General features: G+C 38.7%; 1 protein-coding gene across 8 annotated transcripts; it reads right to left on the bottom strand.

Annotated features, from left to right (window-relative positions):
* On the bottom strand, positions 1 to 24043 carry LOC117238358 (disks large 1 tumor suppressor protein). 8 transcript variants are annotated; one of them, XM_033503213.1, is made up of 13 exons: positions 23943 to 24043; positions 8336 to 8549; positions 7974 to 8131; positions 7300 to 7549; positions 6984 to 7086; positions 6245 to 6283; positions 5083 to 5124; positions 3889 to 3987; positions 2651 to 2800; positions 1956 to 2128; positions 1743 to 1852; positions 1577 to 1668; positions 1 to 1423 (listed from the first exon to the last, which is right to left on the bottom strand). In XM_033503213.1, exons 1-13 carry the CDS (start codon positions 24032 to 24034, stop codon positions 1314 to 1316), a joined length of 1632 nt encoding a protein of 543 aa, XP_033359104.1. In that variant the 5' UTR covers positions 24035 to 24043; the 3' UTR covers positions 1 to 1313. The 8 variants fall into 8 exon arrangements, with proteins under 8 accessions (XP_033359104.1, XP_033359098.1, XP_033359106.1 ...); XM_033503207.1 differs by lacking the exon at positions 23943 to 24043 and adding an exon at positions 16860 to 17125; XM_033503215.1 differs by lacking the exon at positions 23943 to 24043 and adding an exon at positions 16566 to 16585.
* Positions 24044 to 26613: the final 2570 nt, after the last annotated feature.

Here is a 26613-nt window from a genome sequence, read left to right as displayed (position 1 = left end):
TTCTTTTTTTCATTTACTTTATTTTTCAGTATATTCTCGTACCTTGTCTCGTTTTCTTTCTTCATTGTTACGCTTTCATCGCCGTAATCGTCGCGATTTGCGCGTGGAAAATTCTTTGTTTAAGCGTCTAACGTGCTGTGCGCGTCATACAAATAATCGCGACGAAAATCTATCTTAAACATCTATTATCTTTTATTATTTTTTTGTTTTCTCGCTCGTACCCTCTCGGTTCACCTCTTTCTCGTTCAACTTCGGCCAAATGCCGATCATTCGTTTATTACTCGCTATTCTCGTCGTATTTTCAAGCAATTGCGTGAACTGTATACATACAACATAACACACACAGAACACGTCGCGATTCGATCAATCGAAGAACCGCGACGCTAGTCTTTCGGTAAAACACACGTCTTCTCGACGAATCGGCTCCGTTGCGCCGGTCGAGTCGTCATGCACACGCGTTAAAATCGATACCGAGACGAATACACGATACAGTCCTCCGTGCTTTTCTCTTACGTTGCAAATTACGAAGTAACTTCACATTCTTTGTTGCGACAAGGAGGTTGATTCCTGTAAACGATCAAACTGCCGTGTATTCGTGCTTGACGTCTTAACACAGTGATAAAAATTTAACGTGATGACAAGTACGCGACGATGCTCGTAATCTTGCTCAACAAACCCACTCGTCAAGTGGAAATCATGAGAAAACATCGTAATACAACGAAACACTTCTGGTATTAACATTATAACATGTATCCTTCCTCCTAACAATCTCTCGGTGGAAGGATCCTTAAAACGCCTTAAATATTCTGCGATCAGATCTCTCGTCGAAACGGATAACAATTACAGCTGGAACACGCCATTGACTGTTTTATCCTTATATAATCAACAATGAAACCTTTCTCGCGGCGTGAACGATCGCGAGTTACAAGTTCTCGCGATGGAGACTTCGAACACGTTTCGAAGCATGCTCAATTACTATTATCCTCTGCCTATTCTCTTAACCTAATCTCCTCCCATGAACGTTCTACTCCTCTAAACCTTCACATACTGTCAGCTTTATTTGATGCGAAGTCTTCTTTTTTCGACGAGCTTGGTGCGCGGCTAACGCCTTAACTGGAACATTGTGCTACTCGATTGGGCGGGTGTGTGTGTGTGTGTGGAAGGTGGGTTGAAGTGAGGTGGAACGGGTTTTGGGACAGGGACGGGGAAGGCATTAGAGAGTTACTCGATTATTTTATTAAGAGTAATTAAGCTTGACGCCTCGGAGGTAGAGTCCAAGCGTTCGGACCGGGCTGAGCGTGGGGGGCAGGACGTCACAGTTGCTGATCTCTGCACGGTACCCAAATGTTCGGGCCTGACTGCTCGGCGATTACCTCCTTTACCTTCACGTAGATCTCTTCGGGCGTGTCACCTTGCACCACGGCTGCAACATAACGAAGGTTTCTATATCAATAACTCAATCTTATAATTGTCGTCGATTGCTCGTTGTGCCAATTAAATTATCGGACTTATCGACAAATTACTCGTTTCCGAGTTTCGTAATAAAACAATCATTATATTATTGGAAATCACTTACCAGTAAAGTATTCTCCAAACTCTTGCTCCATTTTCAGTGCTCGTTCGTACGTTTTTTTCGCTTGCTCTTCAGTCATCCTCTTGTTCATTTCCCTTTAAATACGAACAATCGCTCGTTAAACTACACTTCAATTTTCGAACGAATCGCCGAAAGCATTGTCACTTACATAACTGATTCCACGGACTTCGGTTTAATGAAAATGGCGATGGGATACAGCTGCGCCACTTGTAACCTCTTGATGGCATTTCCGCTCACGTCAAGAATACAGTGTTTCCCCTATATTAGTCGCAGATGAAATTTTTATTAATTTATAATATCAAACATCGTTATTTGGTTTTACGTTCGGATTGATTTTTATGAATAATTTGCTTCCCCTTACCTTCTCAGCAACTTCTCGCACGGACGCCACGGACGTGCCATATAGATTATCATTGTACTGTCCGGCCTCAATGAACAAGTGATTCTGAATATCCCTCTCCATCTGTTCCCTAGATGCGACGAAATGATAATCACGCCCGTCCACCTCGTACTCTCTTCTACTCCTCGTTGTATCTGCAGAAATAAGAAACGTCCAATCATCTCCATAAATTAATTTTATTATTCGCATAAGTAATTGATCAAACGAATCTTTGAAACTTCGAATATTTAACAAATATTAATCGTAAAAATAAGTATGCAATTACATTGGAGTATTAACATAGGATATAGTAGCATTCGTGAAATTTCGTTTCACGTTTTACTAAATTTTTCGAAATAGTTAAATTAAGATGAATTTCATGGAGCAACAAATTTTTAACAATGTGAATGACTTAGGTAACAAATATGATATTTTGCAGAAATTAAACGTTATGATGTAGAATATTTCAATTTATTGCGACTGCCAGGGTAAAACATGTACGTTTTCAATGGTAGTCAACGTGTTAACTTAAAAAGAAATATACTACAGTCGTAATGAAAGAACAAATTGTATCCGACGAGCAATGTTCGCAAAATCCGAGGAAATCTCGCGATTCGTGGAAGCAACGCGTGACCCAAATCGCCAGGCGGGCTAGATTAAACTTTGTTTCAACTCACGTGGCACACAGCTGCCGAATTTGTCCGGGAATTCCGAGATGAGGTCGTCATTGATGCGATCCTTGAGAGGACCGAGGATAATGACAGGTCGGGTGTACTGTATGGTGAGCTGCTGGACTGCCTCGTACGACAGCACGTTTTCTTCGCTGCCTGTAATTTCCAGTATAAAGTACACTCGTATTTCCGTGACGACGGGGCTTGTGGTAAAAAGCTTTTGTTATCCTCGGTTAGATTGTTTGCACTCTTTCAAACAGCTATGGGAAACAAATTAGTTTCTCTCTCGATTTAAGAAACTTTTGATCTATTCGGACGAGAGAGAACGACACGGTCGATTTCGAAATACTATTTTCGATTACAAGAAACTTTCATATAAGTAGATACGAGTATACATATAACTATATGCTGGTTATGGATAATACAGAAACGCGACCGGGAATGATTATTATACTTTGCTGTTCACCTCGAACGAGAAATGATCCATGCTTTAGCACCTAGGAAATCGAAGCAAGGTAAAAGGGACTAAAAAAGGTTGGTAAGCTCCCTAAAGTCTAGAAACTTAGGCGATCGAAAAGTATCAAGGTCGACATGGCATTAGTTACGTGGTGACTATGATAATACACTCGATGGCGATAGAGATCGTGTTTTGTAATCGATACTCGATACTACGTGATTACAACGGTTTTAACACGATTACGAGGACGCGTCGCTTCTCGTTGTTACCGACGTGCTTCTTTCAATTTTCATTGAATTTTCCTTGGTAAATGGTTTCAAACTTGAGTCTGGAATCTCTAAAATATGAATGTGTGATTGGAAATTTTAGAGAAGCGACGCGATTTCTCGTGCTCTACGCAAGGTTTCTGTGACTTTCGTTAAAAGTCTACACGAGGATAATTAGTATTACAGAGAAATCAAAATCGGCAGAAAAAATAGACAGACACAAAGCACGTCGCGACTGTCCCAATTGCGCGGAGCGTTTTCGGCGTTTGGTCAGTGCTCGTGGGCAAAGAGTGGTGAGAATTAAAAAACAGAGAAAAAGGCACAAAAATTAAAAAGAAAAACATAGAAAAGTAAAAAAGAAAACAAGAAACAATAGTTGCTATTAAAAAAAGAGGATCCGTACGACGATCGAAATCGCGTTTCGATAGCTTGTTAGTCAAGGACCTAAATTGGTATCTGTTGTTCACTCCTGTTTTTTCACACACTATGACTCTTTTTTTCGTGTATTGTGCATCACTTACTACACTCGTCATTATTCTTATCGTCCTCCTGTTCCAGATAAACTAACGTCAGTTCCTCCATATAAGGCAGTTCGACACGATACAAAATTTCTCTACTCCCTGCGACGTAAGACAGATATCTTTTTATGAATGAAACAGGTAGAAGAAGCGCGCGGTGAAATGTGAGAGGAGATGAGAATGAACGTGTAGTAACACGCAAACGGGACCGCGGGTTTCGTTCCATGACAACGGATATTAGCTTCGAAGAAATCTAGCGAAGCTTTACACGTGGAGGACGTTTCATTGTACCGTATGCCGGCTTTTGCTCGTTTTACGATTGTTGAAGGGATGAAAGTTTGAAATGTAATTCTTTGTAAATGTCATGGATCATTGATGATTCGAGCGAGGTACAATTTGTTAATGCAGCAAGGGATGGTTATAGTGCTACTGATATTTTGAAATTTTATGACTCTATACAGAAATTTCGACTTGTTTACCCATTCCAGATGACCTAGTTCTAAATTTAAATTTTTGTATTCTGAATTGAAATTTCAGCGTTGAATATTTAAACCTACATTTGTAAATTTTAAACTTAAATTCTTTAAGCTTAGACATGCATCCCTTAACTTGAATCCTTCGTTTCCAAATTTTCAAACACTGAATTAGAGCTTCGAGACTTTTAACTTCAATTTCAAATAAATTGATACTTCATAATGTTACAGAATATATAAAAAAGAGAGAGAGAGAGAGAGAGAGAGAAAAGAAATAGAATATAATGAAGACTAAAACAAGAAAAAGGGTCCATTATTCCGCTAGTGAAATCAGTTCGATTGCTCGGCTCGTAGTTTCTCTTGGAAGTCGGTGGGTTCGTTAATCGACAATGCGGCGAGAGGCAGAACGCGGTATTCAAAAGTGACAACGCGCCACGACAAAAGGACGTTGTCGAACAATGCGTTCGTCCCGCGAACGGATCGTTATATCGCAGTAATGAACGTGTGCTTTGTTAATTGATGCGACCGAGATGAAACGAAGAGAACGAGGGGTTTGGGGAATGGAACGGTAGGGGGGAGGGGTCGGAATACATAATGGGGACTGGAATGAAAGGCAGGCAGAGAGTAGGGGAACAGAAAGAAGATACAAATACGTATGTATATAGGAACGGATGAGACAGAAAGAGGTGGCAAAGTGAAGAGAGAAAGAGAGAGACGTGATTACCTTCGGTGTTAGTGTCGTCCTGGGTGTAGCACAGCATGAATGCTAAAACATAACAAGTTCAATATTTCAGTATACGTTGCGTACTAATAAGCGGCCGTTAATAATTGCTAGGATTAATTAAGCTTTAAGCATGAGCAATCATCTTCCCTACCGCGCGGGGCTAGCTCGAGCTTTTCGAACAGCCCTGATTGGCCCATCGTGATAGCTCGCACGATCGCTCGTTTTTCCGCGGTGCACGAGAGTTTCGCTCGTTACGTTTTATTCGCTTCGTTAAACTTATAAATTCACGGTGACTATTTATTAGTACCGGAGAAAATGTCAGTAAAAGGAGCGAACATTCTATAAAGTAAAACGTTTTCAAGTCGTTCCGTTCACGATAGAGAAATGATGCAGCTACAGAGTTATAGAGTGATCGTGCTTTCACTGAGAATTCTAAAAGTAATTAGAATTCTAAGACCTACTTCTCTTGAAAATGGTGCCAGATATATCTTAACAGAGATTTGCTTCAGAACAATGAATATAGTATTTCATGATTTTCACGTAGGGACAACTTTCGTCACAAGTTCAATAAGTTTCACAATTTTCGTAAATAAAGTTTTCCACGTACCAATCCTTTTGCACTCGCGCGACGATCGGAAGAAATGTGAACGAGCAACGTCAAAATTTCCGTTCACCATCGATCACTACACGTGCTGATATTTCTACAAGCATTCGAGGGTGGCTCTACCATTACTACGATCCACCATAAAAGGTTAGCCAGTTAGAAAGCGAGTCGAGTAAAGTGTCACAGTTTGCTCGATCGCGATGTTAGTGACCAAACGCATGATGCGAGTATAATTGGTGCAAAGATGAGGTTGCAGAGTGCTGGGCGCAAGCATAGAAAAGGATGTACGAAAGAAGAGACCTCTCGAGAAGCGTAACTAATTCACAGGGTCGCTGATATCGTTTCTGTCTTTCCTTGAAAAATCTTTCTTCTTTCTCGTCTTATCGATTCTTTTCGTATATTGATTTCTCGATATATTTTTTCGTATTAAAAAACCAAATAGAAATGTACGTGCACGCGCGCTCGTGTGTTTCGTGTATGGTATAACGTATGTGTGTATGTGGGTGTATCATGTGATTGTATCTTGTTTCTTCTTGTTGACTAACTTGGAATACTTACGTGTAGGATCGTTTTCGTTCTCGGGTGTCGTGGGCGACCCTACACAAGCAGGCAAAAACAAAACACATGTCACGTTTTCACATGGTAAAAACACAAAAGCTCAATCGGAAGTTGGGCGTATTCGTCGTACTTGTCACGAATTACTAAATGACCTTAACTTGCCAACGCACCTCTAAACGGGCTTTCAGATTCGAAGAGATTGCGTTCCATTTATTTTACGCTTTTCCCGTTACGTTCCCGATACGATTCTTTTTTTTTTTTTCTTTTTTCGTCGAGTTGACTTTGGTGCATGTTTAATAAAAAGACTTTCTACGTTAGTATCGGTCAATCAAAGGGAGTAAAAATAAAAAAAATAAAGAACGATCAAACGAAAGGGTAAACAATTGAGTTTATAAAGGGTTTACGAACCTCTAATAACTTCGAATCGTTCGAGAATTAATCTTTATCGAGGTCATCCATTCGATAGATTAAGTTGAAGAAAAAAAAAAAGAAAAAACATAAAAAAAAGGACATAGAATCATCGTTGTAACAGGGGGATATCAAGACACATGTAAAAAGTACTAATTATAAGTTCAAACATAATATGATCTAGATAATATATATACATATATAGTGACTGAGAAATACGACGACAATTAAAAAAATTTTCACGTAAAAAGACCACAATAGGTAATATATACGGGTCTGAACATGCACAGAACGTGCAGGATACGAATTGGTCATGTTTCAAGACACTCACGTTCCTGATCTGAACCATCTTCAGATTTGTCGTCCTTACTCTTCATGAACGGGAACTTCCTACTGAATGAGAAGTTCTTCTTCTTTCTATCCAGTGTTGATTGCTGTGATAACATAATTATATCTTCTTGTTAAACACTTTTCTTTTACATTCTTTTTAATAAAAATATCATATAAATACTAAAAAAATATCTATAGTCTATTCTAATTTTAATATTTTGCTTCAATTTTTCTAATTTTGATTTGTAATCAATATATTGATACGACCTCGTCGTCCTTCTTCTTGATTTCACGCGCAGCCAATCGAACGAACTCACCTTGTCGAGGATGACCGGCATGTGGCCTTGGAATTTGACGGAACGATCCCTGGCGCGTTGCTTCCGTTCCCATCGTCTGCGTGACGGTATTATGCCGAGACCCTCCTCTTCGCCCTGAGGAGTCACTCTTCTGGCTTGCCACCATTCATCGTCGCTGGCATTCGTCACGTGTAGGATTTCACCGTAACGGAATGCCAAACCGCGGCTCGGCAGGCCGTCGTCCTTGTTAGGATCGTAGTCGAACAACGCTCTGTGAAATCGGATGGAAGTCATTTACGGTGTATTCGTGATTCTTTCGTTTAAGACTCCCATCTTTACTTATATTGACTTAACTTATAATAGCACTACCGTTAAGAGATGTAGGTTTGCCTTTGGCTATACGTGCTTTGAATCTTGGCGAGCGAATTATTTGAGAAGAAAAGCTTCGACTCTATCTAAAAATGTACGAAGAATCTCTGAACTCACAACTACAGTTCGAATTTTTATTTCATTGCCAAGATTCGTTGAAGGATTTTAAATGTCACGAACGTGTGAGGAATGTTAATAGTGGCTTTTTTAATAAATAAAATTACCAAGTAATCTGAAATATTACACATCTGTGGCGATAGTAAAAATACGAATGTCCGTAGTTATGAGTTGAATTGATATCATTATCTAGTTCCTCTTAGTCCTACCTAACGTAAAGCGATTTCTTTTGCGAGGTCCTCATGAGGGTGCCTGTCATCAAATTCTGCTGAGAGATCTGTTGTTTAAGATCATGGATCTTAGCCTCGAATCTGTTGTAATCTTCGGGCTTATACTGCACCACGATCGTCACTGTCTGCCCGGTACCCTGGATACAAATATAACAAAATTTTCAGTTACTAAATACGATCGAATCAATTACGACTGGCACAGTTTCATTCATTTCTTTGTTCGGAGATGACAATTCTTAAAATATATCAAAAAATTTGGAAGTATTTCTAGAATTCGATGATCGAACTCGATAATCGAATACGAATATCTAGTAAGAAATATAGAGATGTTTTGAAGATACCTTAAGGGCCGCGGCGGCCTCTTCATGGGTGGCTGTCCGAAGATTAATGCCATTGACACTGAGTATCTGATCGCCGCGACGTAGTTCACCGCTGAGGTCGGCGGGACCTCCGGCTAGGATGAAGGAAATAAAAATTCCCTCGCCATCTTCGCCACCGACAATATTGAAACCCAGGCCGGAGGAACCTTTGTTGAGCACGACTGTACGTACCTCTCTGTAAAAATAAAAGATGCTATTTAATTATCACATTCAATTTACCTTAGTCGTTCACTACTTCCGATTATCATGTAAGTCATTTCAGGGTCACATTGACCAACTTCAAAGTAAAAGAATTCCTAAAGACCAACTTCAAAACTAAATTGAAAAGCATAGAATAGTGATGATTTTGCGGACAATGTTTTTTAAATTCATCTCAGAATTTACCAGTGTGTGTGTCATCTTGCAATGAATGAATTTACACAAATAAGTCATAAGTTATGTAGTTATGTAATGAAATTAACAAATGAACAAAAAAAATCAGCTTGATTTTAATCGACTTCTTTAGATACGCTGGTAAAATCTCTTTATTTGTCAGTAATGTATATATGTTATTCGTACATATATATCGTTCTCTAACTTTCACGAAAACAAACATCTTTTTCTTTACTAAGAAATATTTCTCATTTTGAATAAAAGAGGCAACATGATTTTCGAGCCGTTCTTTTCCTCCAGTTAATCCTTAGAGTGCTATGGACGCATATATGCGTCTGTCAATTTTTCCGAACACCTACGCAGAAGTAATACTATTACGTTTGTGTGAGATAAATATAAATGCATTCCTTATATATATGCATATATTTTATATCAAAAATCTACTGCTTCCAAACAAAAATTTAGTGAATTTCATTTGGCGTTGATAAGAGTCTTTTAGGAAAATATTTCCGACGTAGAATCATGGTAGGAGAAGGAAAGAGAAAGTCTGAAGATATATCATTTCGTTTAATTGATAGGCATTTTCCATCAAAATGCTCTAATCGTGCCGGTACAACACAATTATCAAGAAGAAAATGTGTTGTTTGTGTGAAAAATAAGAGAAGGAGCGACACGCGATACGAATGCAGAAAATGCGATGTCGCATTATGTATCGATAATTGTTTTGAAATTTTTCGCACACAACTGAATTATTAACTTGTGTTATATTTACTAAATTTAGTTTTCTAGTTTATTACCCAAATTCTAGTTTATTGTAAATTTCAATGTTTATAATAAATGATTAATACCAAAAAATAACGCTCTTGAATCATTTAATCTCGTGCAAAAGAATTACTATAACTTATTACGATTTGCGCTTTGAATAGTCAATCAACAGAGTTCAGTCTAGCGAAGAAGTACTTCGTCCACAGCGGTCGTCAGCGCTGGCCGCGCGCCGTCCGTACGGACCGCATAGGCCGCGAGTATTCAGCACTCTAAGGGTTAAAGGGTGAAAGTCTTTTCACTATGGACTCAAGTAGTATCGAGGTCTTAAAATATGTCGCCAGTCATTAATTGCTTCGCGTCTCTACGGTATTTTTAATTAAAGTCATTGGTTTAGAAGAACAAGCCATGCGCGTTAAAGTAGTTCTTCAAAGTAGCATGATCGCGACACGGCTGATCTCAAGGTGTACTCTTCCAATAAAACACTTGAAATCATCATATAATTCCGATATATCTGATGAATTCATAGGTTAAATAAATCGCGAATATCAGGTTAAAAACGAATGAAACGAACAATTCAAAGGGAGAAATTCAATTTATTTTCTTTCCCTTCTTCCTCTTATTTTCTTGTTGAAAAAATACATATGTATATAATTATGTACGAAATTCCTTGCACATTTTACAGAAGAGTCATTTTTATTAGTAAGTAATATAAAGTTTAAGTAATATAAAGTAGTATAAAGTAATATAAAAGTAAGTAATATAAAGTTTTATTGCGAAAATGTTAGACATTCTACCAAGATGACTAAGCACTATATTATTATTATTTTATATATTAAAAAATAATTGTGTTATAATAATAAATAATAATTATTCATTAGTGAATGGAAGTTTTTATGGGTGGATATTAACATATAAACCAAAAATAAAGCAACATTTTTTGTTACCACATAGAATTCCGCTGTGAAATTTTGTAGTATTTTATTTGAATAAAAATGACCTTTCTATATGACGAGTGAAGACCTGTTCACAATACAATTATCCTGGAGAACGTACTAATTTCCTATTCAAATTTTGCAAATTTTCTATTTAAATTTTATTCGAAGAACAGAGAGTTTAATTAAGATCGGCGAGGTTAATCGCAAGACAGGTAAATCTCACTCGACCATCTATTCTCGTTACGAACACACTAGATACGAAGAAAAGAGGAAACGCGAAATTCCTTGCTCTGGTCGAGAGCTCTGAAAGCTTAGGCAGTTAATCACCACGCAGTCGGAATCGAGTTCCCGTAGGCGTCTCTCTGTCGCGGAACACACAATTCCCGCATCGACAGACGGAACACGAAACAATTTGTGAACGGAACCTCGTTTCTCCACCTGGTCGATGCATTGTGTGTTGGATGACGCGATTTTAAAGGCCGAGACACGTACAGGGGCTCGTTTGTCAATATTCTATGTTTGAGCTACCAGTTTATATCAATTGCACAGATACTCGCGCTTGAATCGAATTGGTGTAAACGAGGAGTGGTAACACGCATAAAGAAACCGTATTACCATGAATAATGTAATAAAGTAATAAAAATTTCTGTGTAGAACGAAGAGAGAGAAATTATTATTATTATTGTTATTATTGTTGTTGTTATTATTATTATTGTTATTATTATTGTTATTATTATTGTTGTTATTATTGTTATTATTGTTATTATTATTACACTTAATTGGAAATCGTGTGGTTTAATAATCCAATTTGTCTCGGATTTAACTAAAAATACTTTTAATTCTTTGGGTTTAGGTTAACTACAAGTAGGAATTCTTAAATAGAATTACTTTATCGCAATCTATCCCGCTATGCTAGTTAATTTTCATGGCATTAATATGCGTAGGCAAATATATCTTTTTATATATCATAGAGAAATTGGGTCATTTATGTCTGTTTACCGCTCTGCGCTTTAAGAAAATCTGAAAAAATCACAGACAATTAACAATGCCTTTACTACGTTATAGAATCGTTTCTTAATTCAAATTCTTGAAACTTTCTTCGTTAAAAATAAAATTCGAATTCAAAAATTCTAATTTAATTTAGATTGTCAATGTCTCAGTTTGTTTATGGATTATTAATTTGTCCCAAAAAGTTATACCAATATTATTATTTAATTATTTCTGTAGCGGCACATGAGCTAGAGGACAATTCGAATCATGTTGTTGTTTCGCCTCGGAGTATCAATATCGTTAGGATACACATAATGTAATAATAAATAAACTCCGTGCAAAACAATGTCGCCGCTACGTGCAACCGTCAAGCAAAGACGACTTTAAATTTTCCGGTACTCCCCCGACCAGTATAAATAAACGAACGCGATCGCAAGACGAACAGTTTTATCAGTCTCAGTCTCGAGCGATCTTATTAGCGATCTATATACAGTCTTTAGCGAATCAATTTGTATCAAGCGTCTTAGTGAACATTCTTTGTATTTATTTATTATTTTAAATACACTTGACGATTTCAACATCGAGTTATCTCGTCATTTAAACCTTACAATCAACCATTCACCACATGTCTAATCACATTTCCATAATTATTCCAATTTTCCTTGTCTTACGAAGAACGACTTCTTATCTACAAGGTGGTTGGTAACTGGTGGTACAAGGGGAAAGGGGGTGATTCTACGCGAAAAAAGAAGTCGAAAATATAGAATAAAAATTTTTAAAAATATACACAATTCTTTTTCCCTTTAAAAATTAAAAAAACATTTCTATAATTTAACATCAAGACAGTAAATTATGTATACTACTAAATATGACTGTTTCAAAAGGCGACTTTAGAGCGTACGCAGCTACGTCAATCACCACACAAACACGAGTATCATGTTGTCTCGAGATTGCTTTACAACCCCCTCTCTCTTCGTAGCAGAGGGCGGCAGATTTCCGGAAATATTCCACGACGTGCATAATACGCATTCACGTGACAGAATTCATAGACGAGCGAAATTATCGCGTTAATTAAGGTTCCTATTGAAATTCGACCGTTTCAGATCGCCCGTGCAGCAGAGCTCGAGTATCTGTCGCTACGAACAAGCCAAGGATTCACGAAAATGACAAGTAGTCGAGAACATGTGTCGTCGTCTCAAAGATTTCTATGCATCTAACAGACTCGAATTTCGTGAAAATGGATCTTACATACGATATCTTTCAGCTTCCTCCTATTTCGCTCCTCATCATGCTGAGGGTCCATTGTAGTTGTTCGAGAGAGATTTGTTGTTTCGTGACTGGTATCATGCGATAGGCATGGTATGATATGCATGATAGTATCTTAGCATTCGTGAGATTGAGTATGGAATAGCTTGCATATCGCGCGAGCTGGTATTCGAGGCAATAGTCATTTGAAAATGTGTTGCTTGATTGTTACAATTACAGTTCATTGTTCGTCTCGAATATACAGACTCAGCGTTATTAAGTTTGATTAATTAAAAATTGTCGCAGTTCAATTTTATTCCGGAACGTGATTTTGTTAGAATTGCTATTTACAAAATTTCAAGATATTTAGAATTTTATGTAGGATTACTATTTGCTTAATTGCTATAAATTAATTGTGACATCGTCGAAATCGGGTTTGTGATTGAAAAAAAATTTCCAAAATTGAGTTCGACGAAGAGTAAGTCATCCGAATTCCACTGTCACAACCAGGGAATTCAGAATATTGGTTAGCTGATTCGGGAGTTGTCCGTAATCAAGTTCTACAATCAGATACTATCGGCAGGATTGGGGTTGAGTGTTCGGGACACATCGTCTAACACAGATTCGAGACCATCGATATTCACTCGTACCACTGTATGCCTAACAGCACTACAACACTACAGTGCTACAGCAATATAAAATAGCACTAATCGTTAATTCGATTGCTTGGTCAACTTTTGTTTTAAAATAATATTTGCTCAGATTCTTTACGAATGAGAAATTCACGATACACGACTTGGAAGCCGCGTAAAGGCATTAACGTTGCAGCGAAGTCAACAAAGCACGAAGCCATAAGGTTTTCACAACTGCAGCCCGGTCCTTGACGTTTCGTGGTATAAAGCTCATCAACGAACACTTTGTAAATATTCTACGGTTAAATGTCATAGAACTAAAAATGCCGGGAGGCACGAGCGGAGTGTAAGCGCTGACTGCACGAGTCGCGAAACCTCGAATCACATGCTGGCAACTGGATAGCCTTAATTAAAGCTGCGCCCGCAAAAATCTCAACGAACCACGAATTTTCGCGAAACTCGAGAGAGACACGAGTAGTTCTGCACTCTATTGCTAAAGGAAAATGCTCAGTATCCTAATTAAGATCTCAACATTTTCGAGTCTATTCAGCCATTGCTTATTGCTTTACGAGAGTAGCTCCACCATATCTCAAAGCCAATTGAACTTCGCATCAAAAATCTAGGATTAATCATCTTTCCTTTCTACGAGTTCCACTGCCCTATTCCTCTCTTTGTCTTTACGTTCGCCCAGAGGGAGGATTTCATCCCTGAAAGGTCGATTTTCATTCCGTTTCAGTGGAGCCACTCAACGCACCAGCTTCTCGCTTGCGTTAACAAAGACCTCAAATTAGTGGTCGGCCGGTGCAGCTGCGTTTCCAGGGCTCCATTAAGGTCACGTCGCAATGCACACGTCGGATAAACTGAGGGGCGATACAGTGCACTAGCGATGCCAAATTGAATATGAGTTTTGGAAACTCAGTGTATATTCGATGATCGTCTAAAGTATTTGCATTAGTAATTGTATTAGTAATACAATTAGTAATTTGTATTAGTAATAAAGTATTGTATTGTACTTTATTAGGTTTATCAGACTGATCGACTGGTGCTTGTTCGAATAATTTTATTGATTATTAAGAAGTTTTATGGAACGATGAACAATGTTGGGGAAGCTTCAACGTATTCTTGTGTTGGCGGGAAATGACTGACATTAACGGGGAACCAGTTAGGAAACAAAAGAAAAAAATACGAGAGAGAGAGAGAGAGAGAGAGAAACGGCCGCAGTGCAAGTCGGTAACGATTATTCCATAGAGCAACTATATTTAGCCGGTACCACAGCAAAGCACGAAATGTCAATATGTTGCGTGGTGTACCATACAGTATCGCACAAGAGTTCGAAACTGCTAAAACTGTTGAATGTCCGACATGCCTTATTCTTTTTCATTTAGAAACCTATTTTGAATAGGTATATGCTAAATAAGCACACATAAAGGAATTATATGTTTTCATAAAAGATATCCTGATAAATATGCAATAATGTGTTCTTAGTGGCTAGATTCACTTTTCTATAATAGTCAAAAGAACAACCATTTAATTGCTTTTCAAACGATTTAAAGAGATATGAAAGCTTTGTGCAACATTTCATCAGAAGCTTCTGCAACTCGGGTGATCACAGTCACGGTCGAGGACCCGTCTGACCATGAAATATTTATGACAACGTTGACCAAGAGTACGATTTCATGGTTAATTGACCGTTCACGAGAACGGTCAGCCTATCGCCCTGCTAATCCATGAATGACTTCATTTCGTTAGCTCGACACGAGGACTACCTCGAGAACGTCGGCTTTAAACAGCGACGCTTCGTACCCACCGAAAGCTTGTCCTTCGATCCAAAATGACCACATCGTCGTTGCAATCCCTGTGGAATGCAGCTTGACGAGAATCTACGGAGTTGAAACTTCGGTAGAAGTGCATAGTGGCTTTTATTAAAAATTGTAATTCGAAGCTTTGTTGCGTCATTACTTGAAATGAAAAATGGCTTCATTTGAGAGGTTAGAATTGTAAAGGAAGAAATGTATTCCTTTGAAGTCTCAATTTAAAAGCAGCTCTGACGTATCGAATTTCTGAATTTTGTCAAGGATCCCACATAAAATGACGACACATTCCGAATAATAACCAACATATTAGGAAACACGAGTTGCTTCTATGTTGTAAAAGAACATAGAAGCAATTTGTATTCTTTCCGAGAATACAAATGTTTATCCTTATGGACTGTTCAGAATATATGAATAATAAACTTATTTATATTAAACTGAGACTATGTCTTCAATTCTTAAAATATATATTAAAAACAGTTTCAATCTCTCCTCGAATTTCAATTTCATCTGTTCAAATATCCTTGACACGCAATACAAAAGTACCTTTCAACTATTAATAGATCCTCGAATGAAAATACCTATCACCTATTTTTGCTTCGTTCCACGCTCGATCTGTCCTCGATTAATCGATCTCGGTCTACAAAAACAATTTTCCACATGGATACCTGCCTCGAAAGATTTCTGTGGAATTGTATACCCGTTTAATTCGTGGGTAGAGACGTCACTGGCGCACGCGACTTTCAGCTGATCCAGGCTTACCTGCGCAATGCGTCCGAAACTGCGATACATGCATGTTTCGCACGCACCTGTTCGACGCGGTTCCGCAGTGACGCGATTAACACCGGAAACAGAAATGTCACTGGGTCAAGAAGTTTCGATTCCAATTCGAATTAAATTCAATTTCGTTTCTTAAAGCTCCGTCGGTTCTATTGCATGGATTCTACATATTGATCAAATAAAAAATATCTACGCGTTCATCTTACAGACGTTTTTAAAGCGATCGAAAAATAAACGAGCACGAGTTGCTTTCTCTGGGTTCATTTCTCTATCCTTTCCACGAATCGATAATTTTTTAGCAGTCTGACCAATTATTGGCTTAATCAGCCAGCATGGCAATTTACATTAATCATTTGTACGCCATGGCCCAGCAAACGTTTGTGGGTCAAGGGAGCCGCGCAACTTTCGACTCGACGGTGCAAAATTCACCTCAAGCTTTATGAATAGCTTCCAATGATGTTCAGGATAGTTCTCCGTGAAATAAACTTAATTTATAATTCTTATTAATTTTACACGACACTGAGCTTTCCTTGAAGATACGTCGAGGAGAGAACAAGAATCGAACGTCGAGAGAACGTCAAGAGAAAGTGCCAGTGCAATGACGATCCTCAACTCGAGTGGATGCAACGTCACGGAAGCACTTTCATTAAATTACACGTACTTGCTGGTAGAGTGGCTGATTTATAGTATGGAAGCTTGTAAGAAAAGCAAGATCAGCACGATCACGTAAAGCATAGAAACGAAGCATATCATCGGTGCACACGATCCAGCTGTCAGCAGCTGCTCACCTCGAATTACTTTCGTAAACGAGCACTGGTCACTCATCCGATTCAGTCAGTGGCAGCTGACCAATCGGCGATTCTCCATTAAAAAAAGCACACCGTGTTCGAAAAGCTGCGCACACCGCGTCGCGCGACGCACGCTGCGCTTGTGCGTGTTCGCAACTGCGACGCACCTGTTCCCTTGGCAGTGACGTAACACAAATCCTGGCCAGGGGTGCCCCGATTCAGATGTCTCCACTAAAACTATCTTCGACCGTAAACAGAAAGACACGGTAAAAACGACGCGATACTTGACAACCAAGTTCGAGACTTGAAGAACTCGCGAGAGGATCCTGCGACAAACACGGTTCCGTCTCAAACACGTCCCGACGTCGAGGGCGTCGCGACGGATTAAAGGCCGCATAGGTGGCCGCCGTGTCGCCATGCGCCGCGCCACCAAGCCGGCCTCCGCGGGCTATCATCAGATCGATAGAAATAAGCTGACTCTCGTATGCTTCCACCACTCTCGCCACCGTCAGCCCCCGATCTCTCTACAATAATCCACCCCTTAACTCCTACTCGACTTTTCCCCTATCGTGGAAACGGGGCCAAACGGAGGGAAGTTTTCGCGGAAGGGCTGCCACCCCTCGCACTTTCCGTTTTTCCGTACGTCTAGAGCTTCCGATGTTTTGTCTCGTTTTTAGGGTGGTTTATTTTAGGCTGTTGGATTTCGGAGGGTGAGATGGGGGAGATTAGAGAGAGTATTCCGTAATTGGAGGGTTGATAATCATAATGGTGTTACTCAGCCTGTTGCGTGTTTCCATGAAATAATATTTATTACTATAAAAAATTGGTCATATTTTTTCAAATTATGAAAACGTATCGTGGTAGAGAATAAAGTAATTCTCAAAATTTTCATTTACATTGATTACGATTGTCAATTAATTTGTGGAATTTGTGGATAGAGAATTATTTGAATATCTAGACAACTAAATTAATGTCTGCGCAGTTCTGATAAGGTGATTGGGGAAAACGGAGAATTTACAAAAAAAAGGAGAGAATGAGTTGCTTTTGTTCGACTTGATTACCCAATTGTATATTTTGCAAATTTTCATTTAGTCATCGTATCGTATCGAATGAATGATCGTCTGCTGATTCAGCATAGTAATCAAACAATACTTGTCACTGAATATGATTAACATATCACATAGGTGTCTTTCTTCGTCTTTACAGAAAACATTCTTGATCCACAACAGGATACAATCGTGTTTTTCAGGAAATTCAGTATACTCTGGATTAATAAACATAGAAAAAAGTCTGTTCGTACAAGACAGCTATTGAATGAACGCGCCAATGAATAGACACACTTGACCGACATTTTGACGGAACAACCTCATATGCATCTACATCCGCTCGCTTCAATGACGAACTCTGAGACAAGCGTGTATGGGATTTGTACAGGCGTGGATCGCAGTTAATTGCAACGGCGAATGTAATCGCTGACCAGCCTTGCGAGAATGGAAATTTCACTTGAAGGTATCGCTCCTTCCATTGACCTACTTACACACCGCACCATATGTCGCACATCCGCGTCCGTGTGTTTCAAATATACATACATCATCTGGTTTTCCAAAAGTTCCTCGTCGTGCACGATATACGTGAAATATTTTTGAAAACCGAACGTTCTCTGCTAGAAATTGCATTATAGAATAGCGCTACCGCAATAGATGTGCAAACTTCGCTACTTAATACGCGAAATACTCGTTCTTTTTTTTTTGTACAAATTTGATACCGTAAATTGTTAATTTGAAATTCAGAGTTTGTGATTTTATAGATATCGAATAATTTAGTTTTACTGCAAAATGTGCAGGTTTTCTTGCAAAACAATTACCTTTTATGATTTTCTAATTAATTTTTCTAAATTTTATCTAAAAGGCAACGAAGGACGCATCGAATGACGAGGCGTTAGCGAAACACGTCGAGCAAAAGACGTTTAATATCGGGATCAAAATGTCAGCGTGGAGACCTCGTATTATCAGGCAAACACTGGAACACGCTTCAGGGGGATAAAAGCTCACGAGGCGTTCCACGTGATCACGTCCCTGATCTATCTCAAATCTCGTCAAGGAATCACGATCCCCCACCAATATGCTGATAAACGAAGGAAGTCTCCGCTAGTGATAATACAGGGGTAAGTATTTAGAATGCTAATAGTGCAAGCTTTTACCGATAAAGTAATAAAACATCTGCAAGTATTATATTAAACAAATTACTCGACGATCATCTATAATATAATATAAACAATTTTTCCATGTTACTCTACATACAAAAAATTAAAGAAAAGAACTTCAAAGATCTTTAAGATATAGTATATTCCAATATAATAAAAATTTCTACAGTAACTGTCAAAAACTTGTACAGTATTCGATTTCTCAACAGAAATTCTCAACAAACTTCGGGGGAACACAGATTGTTGGACATTATCCTCAATCAGCTACGCGTTAATGGCACTCCTTGGAATTGTCTTAGGAAATCCGGGGAATCCGGAGACATTTGGACCCGGTTGCCTAGCTTTCGTTGAAATTAAAAGTACCGACGAATGTGAGCCGGCAGATTGTACGGCGTACTTCGGAAAAATGGAGAATTACCGTCGAAACAAACTTGTCATTTCATTAAGCAAATGAGAAGGTTCCGTTTTACAAGCGTCGTCCTTCCGGATTACGTTCGACCGGCCGTTTGTGTATTCGTTTAATTAAAAGCATTGCCCAGGTGGACCCAACGACGGCGCCGTCAGTCGACGAACTTTAATCAAGCTGGACTTGACCCAAAAACGTTGAAACAGCACGGCACTAGAGTCACGGCCGTGAAGAGCAAGGAGTGCCATGCCGACCATGCTTTTTGTTAAAAGCACGCTCTACTCGGACAGCCTACTACCGCGTCCTTGAGCCTCCTTCGACAAACTATCATTTCTTCTGGATCCCCTTCTCTCTCTTTCTCTTGCTTTTTTTTCTTTCGTTCCGCAGACATTGAAACGCACTTAGCGACACGTATGAAATGAACACGTGATGATATCGCGAGGGAAGAGTTAAAATAGACATAGGGGTTGGACGCGCGCGAGGTCGGTCATTTCCGGTGCTAGGTTCTTTGTTAATTGTGGAAAACCCTTGACCTTGTCCTCTTGGACACGTGTATACGAACGTCTATTTCGACTAAAATGGAAATAGGAGAATGCAACTATGTCGTAGATTAAAGGTATAAGTTTATGTTTGAAAATGTTAATTTCGCTTTTCTTTATTTTTCTTTGTATTTTCTTTTTTATCGTTGTACAAGTTACAACTGGCTCTTGACCGTAACAATCGATTTTCGTTGGTTGATTATTTGTAAATTTGCGTGCATCTATGGGAAATTTAGAAATGCAAAAATGCATAGAACGTACGATGTACACGGTATACAAAAATATATAAAGTATCCAAAGTACAGTATATATTATGATGTATAATGAAACTTATCATCACTTAGGTTTCACTTGTTTAATTGTTTTTATAAGAATATCAATTTGCACAAATTTCCTCAGTATACTGATTATGCATGGTGGAACTCGACTAAATAGATGGTATCGACTTTATCCAACGCATAGTTTGACGGAAGAAGTCTGTTTAGATTTTGTGTCAAGATTTCGCAAAAAATACAGCTACTTTATTTTCTAGACGCGTAAAGTTTCGTAATCTCGTATAATTGGTGGAGATTGACAAACAGCTAGGAGAGAATTTTATTTTTTGCTGTCGAGCCACGGAAATAATTTGATCACGTTTTACACGACAAACTGCGGAAGACGTCTGCCAGCCAGAAGATGGAAATAGACCTGAAAATTCGAGTTCCGTGCCAGTTTCAAGACTTTAATAGGATTACGGGCGGTGTATCCTGAAGTTCGGCAACGAAATACTTTGACGATCACTGTCCCCAAGGTACGTCTACAAAAACTTCTTCCTGGTTGTGTGTAAATTATATTGATTAAAAATCCTGTTTTAAAAATCTTTGAACCAAGATTAAAACGACGTACGTTGATCTAATTTCCATTTCGGTTTTTAAAATTTTTTTTCGTTGATTTTTGTATTTAAAAAAAGGTATGTCGATCTTTAAACTATATTACACAGAGGTGATTTGCAACGATATTGGAAGAAATTTTTGTAATATCGAGAAGAGATATATACGTTTGTGTGTAAAAACTAACAAAAAAAAATGTTATCGATTTAAATAAATGAAAAAATATTTCCCAAACATCACCAACGGATTTAATTAAAAATTTTGGAAACGAAAAAGAGAAGAAAGATTGAGCGTAAACGTGGAACGAATGAAAAAGGTGCGCAAGAAAGAAAGGATTGATCACCTATTGAATATATTGCGAAAATATAACTATGAAACGTGGAATTTCGCCACGACAGAGTGCCACTCTAATAAACCGCGATTACGACTAAATTGATCGCAACAGACGGCCGTAAGTGAATTAAAATATAACTACAACTTCTCGTTCCGTTTATATGGTTCTTCAATAGGAAAAGTATTAAAATACACGCGAAATGTAAGGAATACCGCGAACAAAGATATTCGATATCTATTGTGATATAACGACTATATTTATCACGGAGCAAGAATTCAGATTGGAAATTTAAATTATAGACACAACAAAATCGAGTTGAAAAGTATATAAACCCCTACGTTTCGTTTCATTGAATAGAAAACGCGTGTGACATTTATCGTACGAAGAGTGTATAACGTAAAATGGACTAAACGAGGGCGAGACAGATGGGGATATAAGAAACGAACATAAATTCGAGTCTGTTTTTACCCGCGTGGAATCGTTGATAGAAGTAACGCCCCCTAAAATCCAACCTAAAATCCTCTCTTGTCTACCCTCGTCCGAGGCTTTACGCAACATTTGAGATGTTTCCTCGATTAAGATGATTCACGTTTCTTCCCGGGTTTCTGATCTGCATGTTTATAACAGACATTTCATTCTCGTCTATTATACGCTTTTGTAGATCCTTTCGTTACGAATTAAACGGAACAGGAAATATCTTCTGAAACTTCCTAATATCTTAAGCTATTACAAGCTTACTTTTACCTATTAACTAACTGCCATTATTTTATTATCTTTCATTAACTAATACTTAGTTTGTAAAAAAATAAGGAAAGAAATAATAAATGGAAAAATAATATTAAAATTTCTATTAAAGAAACAGAAAGATCTATGGATATTGTGATTTATATTTTTGATTAAAAATTTGTTAGAAATATGGTAGTATATGCCTTTTCTATTACTACAAGTTTACTGTCTTTTTATAGCTGGAAGGATATAGTTTTGATCCAAAGTAGAATGTTTTACGAGTAAAAGCTTGTGAATGTAGACATTTTCCAGTTGAAGGACCTCGGAATAAAAGACTTTTCATGGTCACCGATGTCGTAAGTATTATACTAGGTTTGTCGATGTGGGACGGTGTCTCGAATCCCATAAAATCACGAGCGTAACCTTAAGCGAGATTAGGGGACCGGGTTCCCGCATTTTTCTTTCCTTTTGCGATCCAGGGCAAATATTTGCGCCTGACCTGGGTCAACCGATTCTCGTATTGAATAGGATATATCTGTTAGCTCAAGTTTTTCTAACCAGAGATATTTCTTTAAGAAACTTAGCTTTATCATTATTTGTCACTCTTTCACTCTTTTATTTTATTCATATCTGATCATCTTGATATGACGTCATAATATGGCATTCCGTTGTTTGCAAGTATCGATTAGTAAATCTCCTCTCTTTTTAATGCTTGCGTAATTTTGTTGTATTATCCTTCTAAACGCGATAAAAGAAGAGAATCAGGAATTTTCTGATGCGTCACGAAATGTCCCGTAATATAGGAAATTCTCAAGTTCAGCTATATTTAGAAATTTAGTCAGTAGTCTATGAATATTCGTTTGAGTTCAAAGAAACCAGACAAAGATGTTCCGTACTTTATTCTTTTTCTACATAGCTCAAGTATCGTATCCCAAGAGGAATAAAGTCAAATCTGACTGATTCAATTGAACTAATGAAACTTAATCCGCGATAGTCATTCAAAGGGTCCAACGAAACAATAAACGTTAAATAGCCGTCAATAGACCAGAACGTAACGTTAACGAACGGTTTGAGAGACAAGCGTCTCGTTGACGATTCAGCTGTTAAATCGTTTGATCTCGTTTTTGTTAGGGAGTTAGATTCGAAACGCTGAGAGAATTTCACGGCGTGACACACGTCGAAGTGGTATTGCTTGGAGTATCTAGGTTAAACGGTTGCCCGTGAAAGGAGAATGATTATTAGAGGTGAATTTTCTCAACAGTACATCGATCGGAGATCATTACCGGCCCTCGCGTCATGTAACTCGAATCTTCTGCAATTATTTCGCGACAGCAAAGACAATTTCACCCGGTTTCCTTTGGACGAGGAATCTCGAAAGCGCGTCATTATACTCTATCGTGTTCGTGAATCGCGGTTAATCTCGTGAAACTGTGCTGCTATACCAGGCCAATCCGAAATCAGAGTCAAACGTTTCAAATTCAAAATTCTTGAAACGAATTAAATTTAAAAGATCGCAAATTCAAAATCTAAGAATCTAAACGCTCAAAATTTAGAGGTTCAAAAATTGAAAAATTTGAATTTGAGCAGAGTATCTAGTTAGGTTTAATGACAATTATATAATGAGTCTGACCCAAGTCTTACGCATAAATCTACGATGGTCCAATGAAATTTCAAGCTCCAAAGCGATATTTTTTGAACTTTCACAGAAACTACTGTATAACGAGTTTTAAACGGTATTCTAGATAACTAATGCGAACTTGAAAGCGACGTTTAATCCCGGTATTAGAGAAACGTCTCCAATCCCAGGAAAAAAGGGTACTTTCGGCAAGGACGTAAAATATCGACGATCCAATATCGGCGATCCAGAAAGCCTAATCCAGAATTCACCCTGAAATCGCGCGTAATTTCTCAACTTGTCGCAGCTTTCCACGAACGTCGATCAGTCCGGTAAAAACAACGCGTGACACGTGTAAGATAGGTTAACGACTGCTCAGCAGTTAGCAAGAAAACGTCGCTTCGCGAGCAATTACGATGGCACGAAAATGGTTGCGATAGCATCCCTTCCGGGGATTAGATTCGCGGAAACCATTTCGTTTTGATTTGTCGCAAATAAAAACTGTGTCCTTTATAGAATGGAACAACCAAGAGAAGAACGTTAGTACGTTAAACGTACCTTCTGTACAGCTTGCCCCTGAGAATTCTACGCCCTAGAGTGGCGAAGGGTCGTAGCGGAAAGATCTGTTGCTTGTTCCTCGTCATATCCATCGATCTTCGACTATTCTTCGATCACTAATCACACTTCGCATAAGTATTATCCATTGTAATTTAATTTAACTTTGCGTAATTGTTCATCGACACTATTCAGTTTTTGACGCACGTTTTTCCAGACAATCGGTAACAACAGAATAGGGCAATTATAGCAGATGGCTTTCCATCGGCTATTCCTTCAAACTTTTCAGTCCAGCAACCGGTCGATCGTAAATCTTGCACGCAATCATTGGTAGTCTTTAGCCGACTAATCACTGCGGACACATGTGGCTCTCTTTAATCCATCGATTTATACCGTCTCATTAAATCCTGCTTAAACGACCGCCGCTATGCAGTTTCCCTATTTGCCAATACAGTCACCACATTTACTATCCCCCCGCGAGAGTTCGATTCTTCTCTCTTCCTCCGCTTCTTGTTCCTGTCGGCGCAGCTCGTGCCACCTCCGGTTTCGCGCTCTCAGTCACGTTGCCACCGTTCTTTTCCTTCAGCGAACTGGTTCGTCCGGAATGGGTATTTTTAGTTGGCAGCCACGCCGAGCCTGTTTATGGGGTCAACACCACGTGAAACACGCGCCCATGCGTTCATCGACTCGTGGAATCTCGATAGGCCAAATTCTAGATGAATCCATTTTCTTGGATCCTCTTGTTACCGATCGTTCTCGTGACTCATTGACCTCGGGACTCAGAATTTCACGCTTTGGCTGTTTCGCTAGTCGTTTTGCTGGATAATATATGTTCTCTAGCAATTTCTATGCAAACACTTCACGGTGACACTCTCTGATTGATAATCAAACACTTTGCAACTGTTTCTCACTGGTTGCCCGTGCAACGTGATATAATAAAAGGAAATTTTAAACGAAAACGTTTTTACACAGAAGCTTCGTTTCGTACGTCTGTTTTCAATACACGGTAGCCACAGTTAAACGAGACAAGGGGACCTGGCTGAAAATTGAAATTATCCGTAACTCCTTTGTACTGAGGGAAACTCGACAGAAGGAAAGGTAATTTTGCAGCGGAGATTAAAACGTTTACTCGCACGGGTATTGTTGTCGTGCGGCGCCACGCCGATGGCGATTTTCAATGCGCGATCTGTTACGACGATTAATTGACCGCGCGAATGGAATTTCAAGTGGATGTTGCCAGCAAGAAAATTACACGTTGCAGAGGTGCGCGAGATTGAAAGCGCGCGGACAATATCGAAAGCTCTTTCAACGGCTATTTGCAGTTAACTAAAGTTCCGATACATCTCTGGATTTTCATATACCTATATTTTATAATATATAATATTTTTCCTATTTTCTAATTATTGATTTAATTATCAATCCCTGACGAATAATATACAACAATCATAAGATTCGTTTAAGCAATGGAACCTGATCAATGGTCCTATTCTACAGATTAGAAAGTTGATATTTGAAGGACTTAAACTGTGACGGATTCAGACATACGGTTAATGAAAATTTTTAAATGAAATTGTGTCGCTAAGCCCAACGCGTTCGAGTGTTTCGCAAGTCGTTTCCTTGCACGGCAAACGTTGAAAGAATTCTAACCACGAGCAGACAGTCGAAACGTGGTTTCCGATTTTATTACGACTGCAAACAAGGTGTCGAACTGCTGACGTTTAAATAGAAGACGTTTGTTCGATTTACCGTAAATTTTTCCGTGACACCTCCATGAAACGTAGAAGACGAAGAAAAAAAAAAGGGGGAAGGAAAACGCTTTCAACGCGTCGAACTCATAGAAATTACGCAAACAGAATGCAAAAGCGGGAAAATCCGAATTGCAAAGCGACCAAAGGCGATACTTCTGGCGTCGAAGCGGAAAACGAGTAACGTCCTCGTCGAACAAATTGGAAAAGCAAATACGAGCATTCAGTAAATTCGCCAGAATTTCATGACGCTGTTTTTCTGCTACTCGCGTGAATTAGCTGCGTGTCCAGTGATCGTACTGCAAGAATTACTCTAGACATGAATAATTAATGGATCAACACGTATTTAATTGATAGTTTTTACGACCTGGTCCCATTTGAAATTCCAAGTTTCATTCACGTGATTCGAGACGTTCTATAGGTTGTTAATTTTGAAAATAAGGGCAAGCAGGAAGGGGGACGGGACAAAAATGCACGGTTTTAATCTCGTCATGAAAGATTGCGAAAGTTCGATTAACGAATCAAAGACGACAACAGCTATCGAATATTAATTAAATATATCTAGATCTCAAGGTTTGTCAGCGAAATCGATGACTAAATTTAGATTGATTAAGGACAGACACCATCTTGGCGTTGATTAACAAATTTCTCCCCTCACTACTTCACTCTCATCCATCACATTTCCCAGACTACAATAAATGGCCAAGGATCACTGAAATCACTGCAACCTTAATTTCCTCTAAACACGCTGAGAAAACCTAATCCCACCCTGGACCCTCTTCACACTAAAACCATTATCAATCTTCGTCCACTTTCACTTGCCTAATTTCCTCAGAAAATCACAAACAGATCAATCACTCAATTTGCATGAAAAACAAGGATCAACGAACCAGTTCTCTAAGTATATAGAAGCTGGCACTGCAGTCTTT

The sequence above is a fragment of the Bombus vosnesenskii genome, unplaced genomic scaffold (genome assembly GCF_011952255.1).
Source record: "Bombus vosnesenskii isolate JDL3184/JDL3185 unplaced genomic scaffold, Bvos_JDL3184-5_v1.1 scf7180000013455, whole genome shotgun sequence".
Classification (NCBI taxonomy): domain Eukaryota; kingdom Metazoa; phylum Arthropoda; class Insecta; order Hymenoptera; family Apidae; genus Bombus; species Bombus vosnesenskii.
The sequence above is the reverse complement of the archived record's forward strand: the minus strand, read 5'-3'. Positions and strand labels throughout refer to the sequence as shown.